The sequence below is a fragment of the Dermacentor albipictus genome, chromosome 2 (genome assembly GCF_038994185.2).
Source record: "Dermacentor albipictus isolate Rhodes 1998 colony chromosome 2, USDA_Dalb.pri_finalv2, whole genome shotgun sequence".
Taxonomy (NCBI): Eukaryota; Metazoa; Arthropoda; class Arachnida; order Ixodida; family Ixodidae; genus Dermacentor; species Dermacentor albipictus.
In genome coordinates, this window is record NC_091822.1 from 153,934,823 (window position 1) to 153,953,829 (window position 19,007).

Here is a 19,007-nt window from a genome sequence, read left to right on the forward strand (position 1 = left end):
CATGTTACTTTGTGGGCTAGATATTACTAAACAATGGTGAATTAAAACAAATGACATCACAAAGAGGAAGCAGAACTGTATTTTTGCATTCAGTGTTGCCTTATTTGCACGAATATAATGCAATTTTAGAAATTTTAGGCTTCTGAATGCATGTCGCATTCGGGTTCATGACATGAATACGGCAGAATCTCATTAACTTGAACTCCAAGAGGACAGAGTTCAAACTAACAAGAGCCCCTTGAAATATAGCACCTGATCAATTGTGCAGTACAACGCACAAAACCGACACTAGGCTCGCATTGAAAGTGTTTCCTCCATCAGTGCGCAACAACATATGCAGGAAAAAGCCTAGGTTCTGTATAACTTCCGCGTGCAAAATGAGTAGATCACGTGACCAAGTGTGCGGCAATGTGATGAAGTGTGCGCTAAGGTCTTTCTGTTCAGATAGGAAAGGACCGCGCACTTCCAGTTTGGTCTCCCAGTTCTGTCTGTTTCCTGTGTGTCTTTCCTTGTCATATCTTTATGGCATGTGGCATTATGGTAGACAGCGAAGCAGCGAACCTTTGCCTTTAGCTCGGCTGGGTTTGTCTGAAAAGCAGTTCATGGGATTAAGAAATTTTGTTCAAAATAAACACTGCATGATTTTTTGAAGTTCAAATTCACAGGTTTTTCTTTTCTCTATTGAAATACATGGGACATTGCCGATGCCAACAGAGCAGTTCATATTAAGGGATTTCGAATTATCGGGGTTTCCCTCTAGTTGCATTTTTTTTTCTGGAACTTCAAACCGCAGTGAGCTGAACGACTATGCACAAATGCGATCACTACTGCATGCGGAGCCCTCCTTTGCATGCCTCCACTGTGCTAATGCGATCACGCCATCTGATCGTGCCATCATTGCTCTCCTAATTTAAGCTTATTAGTAATGCATCAATGTACTTATGGTATGTCAAGAACATTTCCAGTAATACGCAATTACTAATTGCGAGTTAAATAAATTAAAATATATGTCTGTGACCTCAAAAGGTGAAGAAAAGTCATTTCATCTTTACACTGCGTGTAGCTGCGTCTGCTGCGCTTGGCCTCCTAAATGGCAGCGGCACGCAGCTTAGCGTAGTCTGCCTTGGGGCCACAGCAGGCTATGCCACAACACTCAACTTTTGACTGGGGCCTTTACTCTCTTGGCTTCTCCGCTGTGTAGCTTTCAGCGTGCTAGCAGAGATGAAAAGAGAGAGAAAGCTGTGTATCGGTGCAATAACTCCACTTATAGTTAAAAGAGTCGAACAATTTTTGCAGCACGAGATTCGTGGGATGGCGTTCTTTAACAGTGAAGCCATTCTACGATTAGTTAGAAAATTGTTTCAGGGCCCCTTTAGGTTACAATAAGCTGTAGACGGTGCCTAGATAATGATGAGAGCTGTCATGTAGTCTTGAAGGGAAGAAAGCTTATCCTTTCTGTTGTGATATAAGGAAAATTATGGTTAGAAAAATAAATCTTAATGCTTTATTTCATGATGTGCACCGGTTTCATACAAAATCTGCTTCCCTGTAACAGATTTTTTCCCCGAGTGACATGGTTGGAAGTACAACATAGTGAAATGGTAAAGGGAGCGGCAACACGGTATGTTCACCTGGAAATGTGGCTATGTGACATCATGCTACATAGTACTAGTTTTTTTTTATATCACATATTTTTAGTAAGAAAGTGTTTACTGCTCTTTATACTGCTTTTTAAAACTACTAGCTTTACCTCAAGTGATATTTTAATGCCTTGAAGTTGCTGTCAATGCTTTGCTTTTTTAGTGAAATTGCAAATTTATTGCATCTGTGATCAACACTGCTAACTACAGGTACAGACTGTATACCACAGGAACATGAGATGAACATAAGTGGGCACAAACGGCACTGTGTGCATCTGTCCATGTTCATGAGCTGTACCTATAGTCAATCACCGCCAAAAAGCCAACATTCCATCCTCTTGCAATGCTGTTAAGTTCCTAACTTGCAGCCCATAATTCAATGCTGCTGTCCATTAGATGTTACTCAGAAGCTTAATGAGAATGTGGAGAAAGGACCAAATAAGCTGCTCTTGAGTGACAGTTTTAATTTTTCGATGCAAGATTCTGGATGTTAATGAGGGTGCTGATGGCTCTGCTGGTTCTGAAATGATTTTTTTGTATTTGGCAGAGAAACTAGATCCCAAGTTTCTGTTTTTTCTTCTTGGCTTTAAGCAGTGATGGTAAAGGCCCAGTGAACTTGAAGGCAGTCCTGCAGGAGAAATGAAAGTGTTGTGCTATCCAAAAGCAGCAATGCTACAATGAAAGGATATGACATATCAGGCCAATTTTTGAAGGGGCGGAACACACACACCGAATAGAAGAACAGCAGCGCATTTCCAAAACGGCAGGTGGTACATTTTGCATAGGATGATGAGCAGACGGCACATGATGCAGGAAACCAAATAAGTACTAAGTCAGTGACTAATTTGTGCTTTTCTCTCACTCTATCCATCTCCTTGTACTTGTACAATTCGTCTCCTTGAGCAGCACTGTTACATGCACACGTGTTTACATCAGGGAAGAAAAAAAAATAGTCTTCACACTCTGTTCACACAATGGCCAAGGTGCTCACAAACCCAGGCGACGCTATTTTAGTAACGTAAGTAGCAGCTATGAGGCAACAGGCAACCCTGCGGGGAAAACTGAATGGAACACAGAAATTCGCATTCAATAGGTCAGGCAACTTCATGAACGCCTATGCCAAGCATGAAATTATTCCACGAGATGAAAAGTTTAGTAGGAAGTTATACAGCACACATTAGCATATCAAGGCTGTATTCAGTTAATCACTCTTAAAAAATACTTTCACTAAGGTTACTTTTGTCTAGCACAGAACACGTTGGTGTCTTCAAAGGGCAACATTTCCGGCACTGTTTGAAGGCAGCGCAATTAGCGCTGTGCCATAAATGCTACTGCATAGACACTAATGCATCTGGTACAAATTAGGTGAATCCTCATGAAAATGAAATCGTCCCCTGCGAATATCGCCCTAGGTTGAAATGCAGGCATCAAAATGAGCAAATATTGTTTAAAGACAAGTTTGGCTTTCTTCTCGCATTGTTGGCATGCACGAAATGGGTACATGCTCCAACAGTGCATTCGGTAATGAATACATCAAAAATAGCTCTGCTGCCAAAGACAGTTAACCATGGAGGGTCACACTGTCAACGCGGCCACAGAGCCAAAGCTGGTGATTAGCTGGGCGAGAGGTATCCTTGGTATAAAAAGCTGTTCGTGGGCGCCACGGCAGCCAATAGAAGTGGGATAAGTTTGGAAATGTTGTCAACAGATGGCACTATGTGTCTGTTTCAGGGGTGGTCTGGTTTCTTTCATGTGCATTTTATCTTAACTTGACATTTCTAGAACATCTGCACGTGCATTCTGGCAACCATGTGCCTTGAAGAGGTGCAGTGGGTGCATTTCTCGTGTCAGATTCCACCAAACCCTGGCAAACGAAATCTGTCATGGCAGCATGGACTATGCAGTGCAAAAAGGAAAATAAAAAAGAAAAGGCGCCAGCACGACTCGGCGTAGCCTAGACCAACTGTGTGAGGCGAAGCTGAACACATGCTTTGAACAACAATCTTACATTGTGCCCCAGGTCAGCAATTAAAAAGTACAGCGCTGCTTTCTAAATGACTGAGTGTTTCAAGCTTTACCACACAAAAATGAATCTGTGATTGGTAGTTGGAGAGCTGAAATGAAAAGTGCTCATTCAGATTGCAAATGAGAGAGAAAGATAGAACATGTTTATTAGATGACTAAGTAAAAGGCAACCCCTGTGGCACTTTTAGTGAGCTACTTAGAAACTTCTTTGCATTTTTTCAGCATTTATTACTGTACAGAACTATTATAATGAATCCGACTGTGGAAGTTTACGTAGCGTGCATACAGGGTAATTTGAACAGAGGGCCACACAGGGCTCACAATATTTGATAGCCAATGGGTTAAACACTGCGAAGACAATTCTTTTCACATGATGACTCGAAGGCATTTCACTGAAATCTTTTTAACACCTGAAATTGTGCAGCACAGCCACAGGAAAGGTTCATGTTAAGAGGAATACTTACTGGCATGTAGAGCAGATGGGACTGAATGCACAAAAAACTGAAAAGAAACAACAGTGTCATTACTTTTGCAGAAGTTCCAATTGCAATCCAGGCACAGAGTGCTTGAGGCTATCCAATGCAAGACACCCGAACGTCACTTTTGGCAGATTGTTGAGTGTGATTTATTAAAATTAGTTACACAGAACTGCAGCAATCCACCCTACACAAATCCTTGGTACCTTCTTAGGTGCCATGTGTTCACTCTATATCAGCTCACTGCAAAGCTACCAAACCTTCTTCAATGAGCATGAAGGAAGGCAAACCTTAAGTAACTATATGATGATCTTACGTTTACCAAGTCTATTAAATAATTACATTCCAGGGTTTCATGAACCAAAACTATGATATGATTACGAGGCACATTGTAGTGAGGGTTATGGATTAACTTTTACCACCTCGGGTCCCTTAGCATGCACCTAAATTTAAGTACATGAGCGTTTTTCCATTTTGCCCCCATTGAAACACAGTTGCTGCAGCCAGTATGGAACCTGCAACTTAGCAAACAGTGCAACACTGTAGCCAGTGGGCTACAGTGGTGGGTGCCAAGGTGTATGAGACTGTTCTAAATTGCTTGTCTTTCAAAGTTCACAACACTCTAGTAAAGCAGTGGGGGGCTGGCTGAGAGATGGAGATCATTAAACAGTGTGTTTACATCACAGTGCTGTACTTACCAAAAACACGCGATCTTTTTCCCCTTCAATTTTCAATATGAATCTGCACTCCGCGCTGTATTTGAACACTGCTACAAATATAAAACAAAAGCCTTTTCGATTTGCTCCCTGTCATTGGGCTTTGCTTTTATGTGTCTCGGCTATGGGTGAAAGCTAACACTAGACCTGACGCGATATTTGCTCTGCGAACTTTCCTACACATCTGCAGAAGTGCGAGGATACTGAAGGTCCAGCTACGTCAAAGCAAAGATGACAAACAGGCTTATTGCATGGATAAAGGACTTCCTTTTTCCTTTGCTTATAGGCATTAGTTTAGAAGCAGTTCCATGATTTTTTCCCCCATGCCTTTGGGATTGTCATTTATAGCTGTAGCATCAGGTTCCATTTTCCTTTTGGTTTCCAATGAACCGCAATATATTCAATGACACAAAATTCAGTAACGTTACTGAACAAACCTGTTTCACAGAATATTTGCTAGCCATATCTATTATGTTTGCATGCAGCGTGTCCAAAGTGAGCAGAGGACCAGTCATTACCAAAACCTGCGTCGCATTACATGATACTGCTGGAGCAATCCAAAATTGGTATCACCATACAAGTCTTCAGGCACACCGGTCCCCGAAATGAAGACAGATAAATGTTATTCTGCAGATGTTCCCTTAAAAGGGCCTTGAACACTTTTCTAACCAACCATAGCAAGGCCTCACTAGCAAAGCACGTCCCCTCTCGAATCTCTTGCTGCAAAGGTACTTTAAAACCTTCAAGTATAATCGGAGTTAGATGTAGTTATTGCATCGGTGAGCAACTTTCTTTCTCCTCTCGTCTCCACTAGTGTGCTAGAAGCTACTCATGGGAGGTGGCAAGGGGGCATCGTCAGAAAGATGAGTGTCACACCGGCAAGAGGGCTTCTCGCGGCACCCTGTAGTGGTTGCGGCATTTACTTTACACAGCACGTCGCTGCTGTCTTGGAGCCCAGCAGCTATGTGCAACTGTCCTGTGTAGACCGGCAGTGCAAAGATGACATGCTTTTTCTGTCTTTTTGAGGTCGCAGACATACACACTTTTCATTTATTTACAACAATATTAGCAACAATAGTATTACAGTTGAACCCACTTATAACAATATTCAACTGCCTTGAAAATTCCACTGTTAAAACCGATAATCATTATAATCGGGTTGCACGAAAAAAAGAAATCAAAATGGGGGATGGCATAACTGTTCCGAGAAAACTATAATGGCGGGGAGGCCAGTTCTCCCCACCACCTTCTTCCATCCGGCCTCTCATTGTGTTGACTCGTTTAACTGTTTAACTCTGCTTCCTGCGTGCTGCGGTCACATGTTGTTAACAAGCCCCGGCTGTCGGCATTCAAGAGTGGCAATGCCATAACAACTGCAAACAGGGGACACGGGTGGCAAGTCACATATGAGCTCCGCCGAGGCATCGCTTTCGTGGCCTCAAAAGGCACCTTTTAAAAAATGCAGAAAGGTTGCTGTGGCACCATCCCAGCTTGAAAAATCAAGAAGAAATGCTGGGATGGGATCGCCACAAGCATCTTGCCACGTACTTCCCACTGGCTTTCATGAAAAATCGCATGTCCATTGGCCTTGCTTGCTTAACACGAAGCTTGCCAACATCTTTCTCCAAGGCATCCAGGTGCTCCAGGTAGTGAAGCGGAAGGTCCCTCACATAAACAAGTAAGGGACTGAATCATCTACAGGACTTCCCGCAGGGATAATGTGGAGGCAGCCTGTCCTATCACATCAGTGCTGCTGTTGTGGCCATCACTGTTGCTATCCAATGCAAGCACATTCACGACGATTGCCTCATCGGTTAGAAGCACTTCATTTCCAAAACTATAGCAGCACGCTTTCTTTTTACTGTCAACGACATGCATTGCTGATGATCAGTGGGCGGATCAGCCATGTTCCGTTTCAGCGGCGAGTCAAATGAGGCTGATAAACTACGTCACCAGGAATGACTTCAACGCAATGAACAAAGACAAGCAAGAGTGACTTAATCCGCTAGCATAATTGCACAGAATGAGGGCCAATGAGAAATCTGGGGGCAGCGCTGTCAGCGCAGCTGGGGCAGTGCATTTGCGTTTTGGAGGGTGGTGGAGCACAGAGTTGTGGGTGCAGCCCATTCATGTTTGGAGGGGTGGAAAGGCGACGGCAGAGATGTGTGTGAGGCTGGCGTGCATCTCTCAAGGAGAGAAGCACGCAGCAACAGTTGGGGTGGCGGGCGATCATGCAGCGGCTCACATTTCACTTTTTTTTTTTTCTTTTCAAGGATTTCGCATTCCGTTACCTTTTGGCACGGACACCTAGCAGCCAGACTTTTTCGTTATAACTGATAATGCGGCATGGGGACATTGTAGTAAGCGGGTTATTTCTCCATAGAAAACATACCAAAGTTTAAGGTGCAGCAGCAGCTTTTCATTGTTATGTATATATACATATATATAATCGATATAGTGTTAAAATTGGTATCGTTATAAGTGAGTTTGACTGTGCCGAGAATGTTCCTGTGATCACAAAATCAGCCATTAGCTGTTGGTGGTCTTCGCTGCTTGCGATGACGACATTGCGAAGGTGATAGCAAGAAATTTAGCAAGAAATTTTTTATTGTTTCAACACGAGATTGCAAATTTCCTACTGCATGCAGTGCAACAATATTTGGCTCGAATGTTCACAGGGGCCTCTTCTACAGATCCCCAACATTTTCTTTGTTGTGTTTCAGGGAACCTTTAACACTAAGGCCCCACCCACAAATTCTCTACTCTCAGTAAAAGTGACTGTCTGCCATGATTTCTAAAGTGTGGTCATCTGTCTAGCTGAACAATTTTACTTTAGTGTCCCTAAAAGAGGCCCTGCAACAATTGCTGAGCACAGTAAACATGCATAACCACTAGACAATGCTCTCATGAACTACTGAGCTGAATATTGCTGTACACGCAGCAGAGCCTATAATTGGGCTCAGAAGTGTACGCGTTTGGGCTGTGTGGTTCATGGTTTCTGCTCACTTCTGCTAAAGTGTCCTTTCCCTAAACTTCTTAAAAACCGGCCATTTTTCCGTATTCATTGCGGTGCACTGATGGACATTATAGCCATCGGCTGGATTTCAGGAGGTGTCACGACTAAGCAGTGCCTAAGGTAAAACTAAATCCGAGGGCATCTCATGACTAATAAGTGGATGGTGCCATCTGGTGGCCAGAAATGATTCCACTGTGTCAATACAACGACCTATGAGACCAGCCAATGCAGTGACCTAAACTTGGAGGCCATGCTGATTCCAAAGGTCAGAGCAACAATGGGCAGTGCAATGCAAAGTGGCACAAATTCCAGTGCAGCACCGAGGATGAAAAGCAAAGGAAGGCTGTCTAAGCACAGCAGGGACACCACCTGATTGCATCATAACTCATACAAGGTACATTAAAAAATATCAGGGATATTTTTAACAACCGATAATACCAGGCATATTCCACACATTTCTCAGAGCATGTTGGAGGGCTCCTTGAGTGAAGTAAAAAAAGAAACACAGCCTTACATGGCCAAGTTACATGAAACATCAAGAGCAAACTCACTGGAAAGGCAGACCGAGCATACATAGCCGATCTCGATGAGATTCCTGTGGCAAAAACAGGCTGCTCTGTAGTCTACATGAACTGGTGGTGGGAAGACCAAATAGTCTCTTGTTGACTTATCTGGAAGGAACAGCCACTGCCAAGGAATAGTCATAATGAGAAAGAGAAAAGACTATTGAAAACTTGAGACAAGTTGCTGTTTGAGTTAGTACTGTTCTAAGAAATCGGAATGCTGACTCGTCATATGTGTAGAAGGCTTTCATTATAAGCTGAGCCTCATTACAAGAAATACTTTATGAATGATTTTGAAATTGCATCGCCTGCAAGCCTGCCGTCAAATATCACTGGCTACCAGCTATTGAAATTATTTGCACTTGTTACATTCATTAATGTGAAATCACAGTGAAGAATGCACTTGAAGCTACCTCAGGACATGTGAGACATAAGTCGATGCACTCAAGCTACATTAGGAAAGTTATGCAGATCCCACACACGGTGGCAATCAATATTATGTGAAGCATTCTGCAGGTAGGTACCAAGCATTTATTGGGGTTCTAGAAAGTGATAATACAAGATGGGGCAATGCGTCCATGTAAGGCAAGCAATTTAGTGGGTGACACAAGCATGGAACTGCAAAGCATAAATGATGGAGGTGACAATGTCTCAAAAACAACGACAGCGAGGACTACCCTACAACTAACTTAATTACTGCACTCTGGTGAAAACACGTTACAACCTGTTCCATTACGACCTGGGTCAATCCTCAAGGTAGCACATTGGATAAATTGGGGCCCAATAAGTTGGCGAGCGTCTCGGCCGTGGCTGCGTGCGCAGCCGCACAGGCTGCTTTAGAGGTAATCTGCCGCATGTGCATAGAGTGGGCGTGTTGAGAGGGATTGGCACCATGTAAGCTGTCCTGCCGTGCATTTAGTATTGCAGGTTGTGTAATCTCGAGTTTCAATGACACGCTGGAGTGAGAGGCAGACGAAGCATTAGCTCCCCGCTGCCAGCACTTTTCCTGTTGGCGCCGTCCCAGTGCGGGCGACGCTATCAGCCATGGAGGATGGAGTGCACGTGAAGCGTGGCTGGCTTCGCTTAATTTGTGGTGCAGATGTGGAGATATCATCGACGTACGTGGCACTAAGGCGTATCATTCGTCGCCGACTTCCAAATTTATCAAAATGGATTATTTTCTCATTCAAATCTGCTTTCTTCGATTGAGTGATAATTCGTAAAATTCTGTGGCACCTTTTTGTGAAAGAAAAATTGATCGGTGGTTGTACTTGTTTGCATGAAAGGTATTTCAATAGAATGAATGTGTGTATGCGCGCGCGCCTTGGGGTAACCTATTTCAAATCCCACCATTGGATAGGTAAATTAAAAAAAAAAAATTCAAACAGCCCCAAGCTAGGTGAGATCAGAACACATACCTTCTGCAATGTGCTAGGTAAGAGGCCAAGAATGCTTTGGACTAGAAACATCGAAATGCACAGTACAGAGCCCTTGCAGAATTTTATGAAGTAACAGGTGCATCCTGACATTCTATCGCAAACTGGGTGACAACACCTTGCATAAAAATACTTTAAAACTTGGCTGCTTTTGTGGTCCACCCTGTATTCTATTTAAAATGCTTCAGAACATTGCCTCATTGAACTCAGACATGTTACGTATATAAGGCATGACGTGACTGACTGTCATATCATTTTAATATTGCTGATGCGCAAAATAACAAGAACTGCCATAGCTGGGATGAAGAGGACTTACCAGTAAGTACTGTAGGAGACCTGTGTGGTTTGGCACCTTCATGTACTTCCCACCAGTGATGTCACAGCCCTAAGAAACAATAGCGACACAGAGCAGGCTTCTAGCATCTCTCTCATGTCACAGTAAATGCAAACTAAATGGCACAGCTGTGCCATTGTACAAACAAGATGTCAAAATAATGCTACATCCAATTTTGAAATACATTCTTGACTACACACATGATTTTCTCTCACATAATTTTTGCAACATTTCTAGTTCCTCTCCATCAGCTAGTAGTTCGCACACTCAAAGCAACATCTCTGGAAATTGGATTTGAGCACAGAACAATGTAGTTAATTGAACAGATTGCCAGCTATCACTAGATTAACTGACTGGTAATCCAGTTGCACGGACGCACATAATGTCTCAAATGAAAACAAAACCAAACCACACGTATGGCAGTATTCCGCTGCGATCGCTGTCTGCGCAGTGTTGCAATGACCGCAGAAAAGGTTGCTTGCACAACACAGATATCTAGCTGTCTTACTTTGTTAGCATTTCAAACTTGTGGTTCTTATCCTTATTTTATCTTGGCATGTCTTGAGAGGACAAAGACTGCCGCAGAATTACCTTTTGCAGTGACAGAAAGCAAGTTTGTTAAGCACAGAGGTTATCTCTGGAAAACTGCATGCAAAATTTTAAAGAGCGTGATGGGCTGATTAGGATCAAGCAACTTTGACTCATTTGCCAATTCATTGTTCTTCACGACTATGTCATTCACTGGTTAATTTGATCATCTATCCATTAGTCATTGAACCATACTAGAAATAGTCATTTCAGAGTACGGCACACTTTAAATCAAGCAAATGTACTCAGCCACATGTATGAGATTTCAAGAAGTACATTACTAGAGTACATTACTAGAGAGCAGCAGATGATAATTTGTGGAAAGCCCTCAATTAATTTATTTTTTTTTACTACCAGGAAAGCTTCTTCTTTTTAAAAACATTAAAGAAGTGCAATTTATGACCAACACGAATAGTGGTAGCATAGGTCTATGCCTAATTTCTTGAATCACTGGCTTGAAGCACAAGAAATGAATGTTACTATAAGCCGCTGGACACCAAAACAGAAAGTTCACTGGTGACACAAAAAAGAAGCGATGAGGGCAGAGCAAAAAAAGCTCACCTGCTGAAGCAAGCCAGAGTCCTTTTCAAGGACACATGCATCTATGATGACATTCTGAAAAACAATGAGGGTTAATTCAAAAGCACAACTGCAAAATACCCATATTTTAATTTTTTGTCAACTTATATTTGCCAGCACCACTATTAAAGTGCAAAACAAAACAACAACAAATTCTGCGGTTTTAGGTGCTAGAACCACATCTGATTATGACGCACGCTGCAGTAAGTAATTTCGAATTAATTTTGACCACCTGGGGTTCTTTAACGAGCACCTAATTCCCACTACAGGAATATTTTTGCATTTTGACCCTTTTGAAATGCGGCCACCGAGGTCATGATTTCATCCTGCGAACTCGTGCTTATGAGCACAGCTCCGCAGACACTAAGGCACCGTGGGGGGGTTATAAAACCAACTTTCGTTGGCATACATACTCCTCCTGAACCTCTGTTGGGATTCGTCACTCGGTGACGCTAAAAAAGCAAATTACATTACGTCAGCAGAAACTCACTGATGTTGTGCCCCAACACCACTCTGCTGGCACAGTTTCTGCATGTGCAGTGCCCCCTCTGTGCCAGCCTGCAACTCCCCTAGAATGCCAATGTACAGCCTCTGAGACTGTCAGAGCCGCAGATGGTTATCGTGCAGTGCCAAGGATCTCGGAGTCAGGAGGACTTACAATCCTCTGTACAACACTGAGAAGATTAATATCATGGAGAGACATGCAGCCTTGAATGGCAATTTGTGCCTCAATTTTGCTCTCACTTGCCACACAATAAATGCTAAAAATTTTTGAAGAATGTACCTTACAGTTGCAGAGGTATACATCATGTTTGTTGTTCAGGCAGACTTGACAGAGCATCATTGCGTGCAGTTGCACATATCAATGCACAATCCTCCATGATAAGGCTATATTGCTAGGTATATTTTAGCAGATCGAGTACGATATACTTCGTCACACCTGTGCCACTGTGCGAGACGCACTCACAATACGACTGTTCATGCAGTTCAAACGTTCCGGCCACACGCAGAAAAAAAGGACCATTTTATCAGAGTTTGCCGATTATAGCGCATTCTTGAACACACAGGGCCATCTCAAGAGAATCTAGAATGTATGATGATTCTCCTGTAAATAGGCGACTGCCTGATAGCAGCGTCATATGATTCGATGACTACCAACTGCACTTTTTGCTTCCGCCACCAGAGTTCTACTTTGATTTAGAAGGCACAAGTTCACCCAATAAATAGTTACTTCCACGCTTGTTGGTTTCCTGTTTGTCTGCCGGCCTGCTTGCCAGCGCATGTCACTACTACATGACAATGCAAGCAGCCTGCATGCTGTACCTTGATGGGCATTCTTCTACAGGCATCCAACAAACACTCGATAGTGGTTAAAGAGGCACTAAAGGAAAATATAAAGCCAAGCTAGATCAATATATCATTTGTCCGTAAATCCACAGTGGTTTCCTGCATGCCCATGCGTCATTTTGTAGCATAGAAAACTGTCACGAAATGTCCCACTGATGTCCCCGATTTGAACCGCTCACATCTCGACAGACGAGTTGAAGCATTCTCCCTGTGACCTTCTATGGCACTGTCTGTGAACCAGACAGTGCTGATGTGACAGGTAAAGTAACATAATTCACTAACAAATGGCACCACTTCGATTTTACATTCTTGTCATTTTCTCACTTCAGAAAGCTCTGTTCTTGCTACCATTGATGAATTTGTTATTACTGAAGCCTAATCTTTCAATCTAGCTCGATTTAATATTGTCCTTTAGTGTCCCTTTAAGGGGCAACTGGGCCTTTGAGCAAAATTTTACTAAAATCTTTACTCTCCACGTTATGGTGCTAAAAATGCGTGCACACCGGTAAACTTATGGGCTAATTTTGAATATGAGGCTTATTTCTGCTTATTTCATTTCGTCCTAATTTTATGGAAGCTTCCTTCACTTATAGGGCAACTCCGGCGATTTTTCGGTGTCCGCTTACCTTTTTCAAGTTTTCAATATAAGTTCTCTTTTGCACTCTGACCATCAGTTTCAAATGATATGGCTGCAAATCATTCAGTTTTCTTGAAAATTAATTTCAAAGATTGGACATGTGTCCTCGACTCATGCCCATGAATGTATGACTGGCCACCCTGTGTTTGTACTGGCCAGCCTGTGCTTGTAACGTCAGAGACTACTACGCCACTTTGTCCAGAAACAACAAAGCTGGCTCCTTTTTCTACGAGACGACAGTCGACAACCATCGTTTTCACAGACATGATAACCGGTGATTCTCTCCATCTTGCCAAAGCACAATGCGTTGAGCTTGGGCACGTCAGCTGCCCAGCGCGATAGTAGCTGGTCAAAAGCAAATGGCAATCCTTCAGCACTCTTACTGTCACAGAAATTGCTGCTGTCTAGTTCGAAAGAGCTTTAAAAGCTCCCTGTGTCATCAGGAGACATCACCAGCTTCGCTCTTTTGGCGTTAGTGCTTTGTGTACTGTGTGTTTACATTACGGTAGTGTACGATCTGACGTCATCGACTCATTGTGACATCACACGAAGCAGCTACCAGTTTCGACTTTGGCACTTCATTTATTGGTTATTTAAAGTTACTGATGAGTTTCTAAGCAAATTGAACCATCCTACCGGTTACAGGGCTGTCAAGCCATTTGAAAATGACGATATCCTAATATGGGCAAAAAAAAAAAACGCCAGAGGTGCCCTTTAAAGAGGCCCTGCAATGCTCCTGAGAAAGCTTGTTGGGCAGCACTAATAGCATCACCACGAGGCGATGATTCCATGCACATCTTGTGACGGACGTGACATCAACGTGCGGCACTATGATCACTGCTTAAAAATGGAATGTGCGATTTCTGTTTGCACGATATTTGATTATATTTATGTTTGCGTGATATGACAAAACAAAAACTATGGCCTGACCTTCAACAGCTATTTTAGTTATCGCATAACTATCACACAGTCAGGTACAACGTGTTGTAACCATGGGAATGATGCACCAATATGCCATGCACATGGCGCGCCAATGTCCAACTTGCGGCAGCCGCTGTAACCATAGTAGAGATGCTATGGCCTCTGAGAATGGACCATGCACTGCCTGATTGTGGAGGCCGTGCTGGTGCCATCAACAAGCTGAGAAGCCTAGACAAACAAGGCATGCAAATGTTCGCTTTGTAACATGAATGTCCTGCTGCTAGCGGGCGCTGTAGTTTTACCTCATGGAAGAGTGAGATGCCACATCCAGAAGTGCGAAAATTCTAGTTCAGGCAAACTCTCATTTTGCTTGCATTTTGAAGTTTCTGTAAACGCAACTTGGGCTTGTGTTCGTTAATTATCCTGGTTACAGAGGTGGAAGAGGTATTTGACCTACTGGCGCAGGCAAAAATCTGATTTCGCACAGCGACAAACACCTTTGGTGCAGTGTCCAACACGCCTAGATTCAAGATATGCTTACGATTTCAACTTGAACAAAAAATTGAGCGGAGCTAGAATTATGTGTATCAATCAGAGATTCAGGCTAAAAATTACCAGAACAGTTCAATCAATTTTTAACAGTAACTAGAATGGCTTTCCTTGTGTGTATATCCCGCTGCAGAGTTGCTTCTAAGACTTTAGCGTTGCACATACGGTGCATCTCAAAAGAGCAAGAACAAAGTTTGCTAAACTAGAGCATGTCAACAAGACCATGCCCTGGAATGTGCACGATTAAACCAAAGTTACAGTTAAGACATCCAAGATGGCTTCTAATGTGCGCATGGCAGGAGGGATTGCCATGGTACATACACAACATGACGCATGTGAAAGCTGATTAAATTACAACAATGGAATCTGCTCTTCTGATCACGCAGTATTGCAAAGAATGTCCCCAGTCACAAGCAAACATATTACAAGATTTAGTGGCACCAGACATTCAACAATGCATTTTTTTTGGTACAATATCCTCTTTCGCGAGCTTCATGCCATGCTGGTACAAGATATAAACTGTAGCATGGACTAACATGAATGTCGCACACTGGCTGTACATTGGAACATTTGCCAGAGAGAAATGCAACACAAGCATAAAAACAGCGAATGAAGAACCGTTGGCATCTGTTATCCATGGCTATGGCCACCTCAGTGACTTTCACAATGATGATGGCGGCATGGTTTAGCTTTTGGTTTGTTTTACTGGCCGAGACCTTTCGCTCTTATGCTTCATTTGGCACAGGCTTGGTGCCATTTTGCACTAAAATGCTACTTTGAGCAGGACAGCACAAAGGATCACTCCTGGTGCAATTTGGTGGAAGTGGCGCAGCTGTTGCAAACCTGTAATTCGTCTCCATAGTTCCAGGAAAACACTCAGGTGAGTGCTTCTCTGGAACTATGTTTTACTCACGCATCTGTAGGTGCAACACATACCCATTACACGGTATAGGTAAGCTTAACTTTAGCTTACCTATACTTAATTACCTCATTAATTACCTAAGCTTAATTTGCCTTAATGCCTGTTTAGATGCAACAAGAACCATAAAACTACAATGGTAATGAAGTGAATGGCAGCTGCAATTACTAACCTTTTTCTGTGCAGTAAAGAAGACATTCATGAAGTTGAGGTACTGAGAAGCACTTTCACCTGATGCAGATAGCACCTGTAAGGAGGAAGAAAATATTTAACTATTCGTAAAAATTACACCCATCATTACGCTAAACTTACCAGTATTCGGGATGCTATTTTTTTCTGACCTGCCGTCTCCTTTTCTATCCTGTGAATGTCTGTGGTTTTTATAGGTTCAGGAGAATATGCATCAAACTCAACACAAGCAGATTATAACATTTAGTGCAAAGAAAAAAAAAGCGTCCAATTTCCGAAAAAGATACAACAAAGGGCAAGGCTGAGTCCTCCTGTGAGCAGGGTTTCCGAAATGTGTGATTCAGACTTATCTGAAAGTGAGAAGGAATACAGAAGATGATGTAAGACTTCTCTGCGCTGTGCCTAAATGACAAAAGTACTGCATTTGTTTCTCCTTCTGTCGCCCCGCAGTGAACAGCATCCTAATAACAGTCACCATGCCTACCATGTTGACATTGCATGTGATGTCAAGGCATGGTTGGGACACTCAAAAAATGCTGGTGGTCATGAGACAGTACAGTGTTACAAAGCACAGGCAAGCCACATCACTAACAAACTGTTGTGTTATGCCTTAAGTATGGGCCTCAGCTGCCCAACCATGATGTTGCCTGCTCCACAACATACACCAGCTGCCTCGCATGACATCAAGGTGTGCAGGTGAAGGTGCCCTGTTGGTTATTAGCCATAAAACAGTTCGACCAGATAGGATGCATGCATGAATCATAGGGTGAGTTTCCTTGCAATGTGGATGCCAGGATAATAAAAAGTGTCCCACAGTAAAACTGCTGGAATGGTGCAGGACTGATTTCAATAGCTGATGGTGAATGGTAGCTTTAAACAAATGACACAAGGGCAAATAAGAGCACAGAGTGGCATGTGAATGGTTGTTTAAAACAAATGATACAAGGGCATATAAGAGCACAGAGTGGCATGTGAAGCTTATAAGTTTTATTGCACACAATGTTATGAAGTACTGGAGTGTTCTCAGGAAATGGGTGCTGTAGACATGAAAGCAAGTGAAATGTTCAGGTGTAGTATGTCGAACTGATGTAATAGTACCAAAACTATGGAAGTGCATTTTCAAAGCATAAAATTAGCTTTGTGCATGCATTCCCAGGTTGAGTAGACACGAATAAATAGCATATAATTCTAATTACTCCTCTGCACATTGACTGATTAGTTTTGGTATGTGCAATGAAATTCATCAAATGAGAAGCTCATTAGGTCACGTATATCTACTGGAGAAAGCAAGAGGAAGAAAGCCCAGGAAAGCATAATGGAAACAGTGTTCTTAATTTCACGGAGCTATTTATGTTTGGCTCTTGATATAATCTTACAAAAGTAATTCCAAGTTCCAAACAAATGGTTTATGACAAAGCAATACAGTGCAACAATCGGCAACACTGCAATATTAGCGGTCACTTGTATCACTATTTTCACTAGAATGCCCATTTGGGCACATCCATATTCAATAACAAAGCATTTAGTGCAGCACAATTAGCAATAGCAAGATCATGCAATGAGAACGCTGTCTGGCCGTTGTCACAGCTTGCTGACAATAAAAACGTAACGTCTTTATTTGTGGCGTTATGGCATCACTTTTAGTACTCTGTTGCTACTGAAACACAGCTTTGCAGCACACTTCTTAGTCCTTTCTTAGAATTCTCTAAACATGATTTGCACTTGAACTAAAACTTACCTGACAAAACTAGCTCTTTAACGCCTTCCTTGATGGCATTTGTAACTTCGCTGAAGAGTTCGTACTGCCCATCCACTGAGACGGTTTCTTGGGCAGGGGGCTGAGCTTTGGGGTAAAGAAAAATGCTGAAAACAAAAACGGATGCATCACACACAAACCGTCACAGCCATTCGCTGCACCAACACACACTTTTGCCAACTGTACCTTTTGTGTGAATGGCAGGCAATGACTGCCAACCTGTTGCATGGGTTGAGCATCAGATGCGAATTGCAGAACACGGTGGCCGCATCGAGAAACCTTGATACTATCCCCTGCAAACATAATATACACTCAGTCATCAATCAGATGCAGCCACACACTCAGTAATCTGATACAAATGCCAAGTACACATGCTACACGGTGCTGCAGCAGCCAGTAAAACTTCAACAGCTGACCGTTGGAAAGGCGAAAACATTACATGTCCTGCAGTTCAACACAGGTACGTACGTACTGTATGCGTACACGCACAAATCTGCCTTATAGTAAACCAGAGCATTGCAATTGTCTCTTTGTAGGTAACGTTAAGTGTGTGTGAAGGACGTGTGTGTGTTTGTCGGTCTCCCATCAAGCTGAAACCCCCGATATCTTGATCCACATCTAAGGTGCGCCGTTCACAACACTAAACTCGGAACAGTACGTTACATGCGAACATAAATTGCACATTTGCCAGCACTGCAACATGCATGAAGGATGTGTTGCGACTTTTGGAACAAGGGATAGATACAAATGCAGAATACACGAAAAACAAAATGATGAGACCTTGCAGCAGACGCTCACCTCTTCATTCTGAAGTAAACTGGCGCAAGGATTTGTGTCGATGATCGTGACCAACAAGCTCCCTTCATCTTCTGTTCAAAAATAAATTACGGAAGAAATATGAACTATATGCAATCGTTATTCACGATTATCCGACAAGCAAGTTGAAATCGTCGGGACAATTATTAATGAAACGAAAATTGTTTGTTCGCTCGAAGATAGATTCTAAAGAGAACAAACGTGAATGATAGAACATACCGCAGGGCATGGTGAACGATATTTAAATACTTTCGCTGTAGTATGCAGTTAGAAACAATAGAGTATGAAAATAAACTTCGAAAACATTCTCAGTACATGAATGTACCGCGGCGCACCCACGATAAGCCGGTTTGCCGGCGACGGAAAGTTGCTTCAAAGCCCAAAACTATCCAAAAACTATTTTGCTGTCAAAACGTGAAGTTTAAGGATGGCGGCTGTGACGTCAACAATTGCTTATAAGCGTGGTCTTCAGAATTGTTCTTTTGATGTCGCTCGTAGGT

General features: G+C 42.6%; 1 protein-coding gene across 1 annotated transcript; it reads right to left on the minus strand.

Moving 5' to 3' along the window:
- Nucleotides 1-2,084: 2,084 nt before the first annotated feature.
- Tfb4 (transcription factor B4) lies at nt 2,085-18,910 on the minus strand. The gene is made up of 12 exons (XM_065430248.2): nt 18,727-18,910; nt 18,490-18,560; nt 17,878-17,984; nt 17,674-17,798; nt 16,223-16,285; nt 16,059-16,117; nt 15,919-15,993; nt 11,356-11,409; nt 10,189-10,257; nt 8,425-8,560; nt 4,130-4,166; nt 2,085-2,268 (listed from the first exon to the last, which is right to left on the minus strand). The coding sequence occupies exons 1-12, from the start codon at nt 18,734-18,736 to the stop codon at nt 2,193-2,195; spliced, it is 882 nt and encodes a 293-aa protein (XP_065286320.1). The 5' UTR covers nt 18,737-18,910; the 3' UTR covers nt 2,085-2,192.
- Between the last annotated feature and the right edge of the window lie 97 nt (nt 18,911-19,007).

What these genes read in the sequence shown, in the direction of transcription:
- Tfb4 (XM_065430248.2), bottom strand. An exon ending in GTTTACTTCAGAATGAAGAG is followed by an intron (nt 17,985 to 18,489) that starts GTGAGCGTCTGC and finishes TTATGTTTGCAG; the next exon opens with GGGATAGTATCAAGGTTTCT. An exon ending in TAAAGAGCTAGTTTTGTCAG is followed by an intron (nt 16,286 to 17,673) that starts GTAAGTTTTAGT and finishes TCTCACTTTCAG; the next exon opens with ATAAGTCTGAATCACACATT.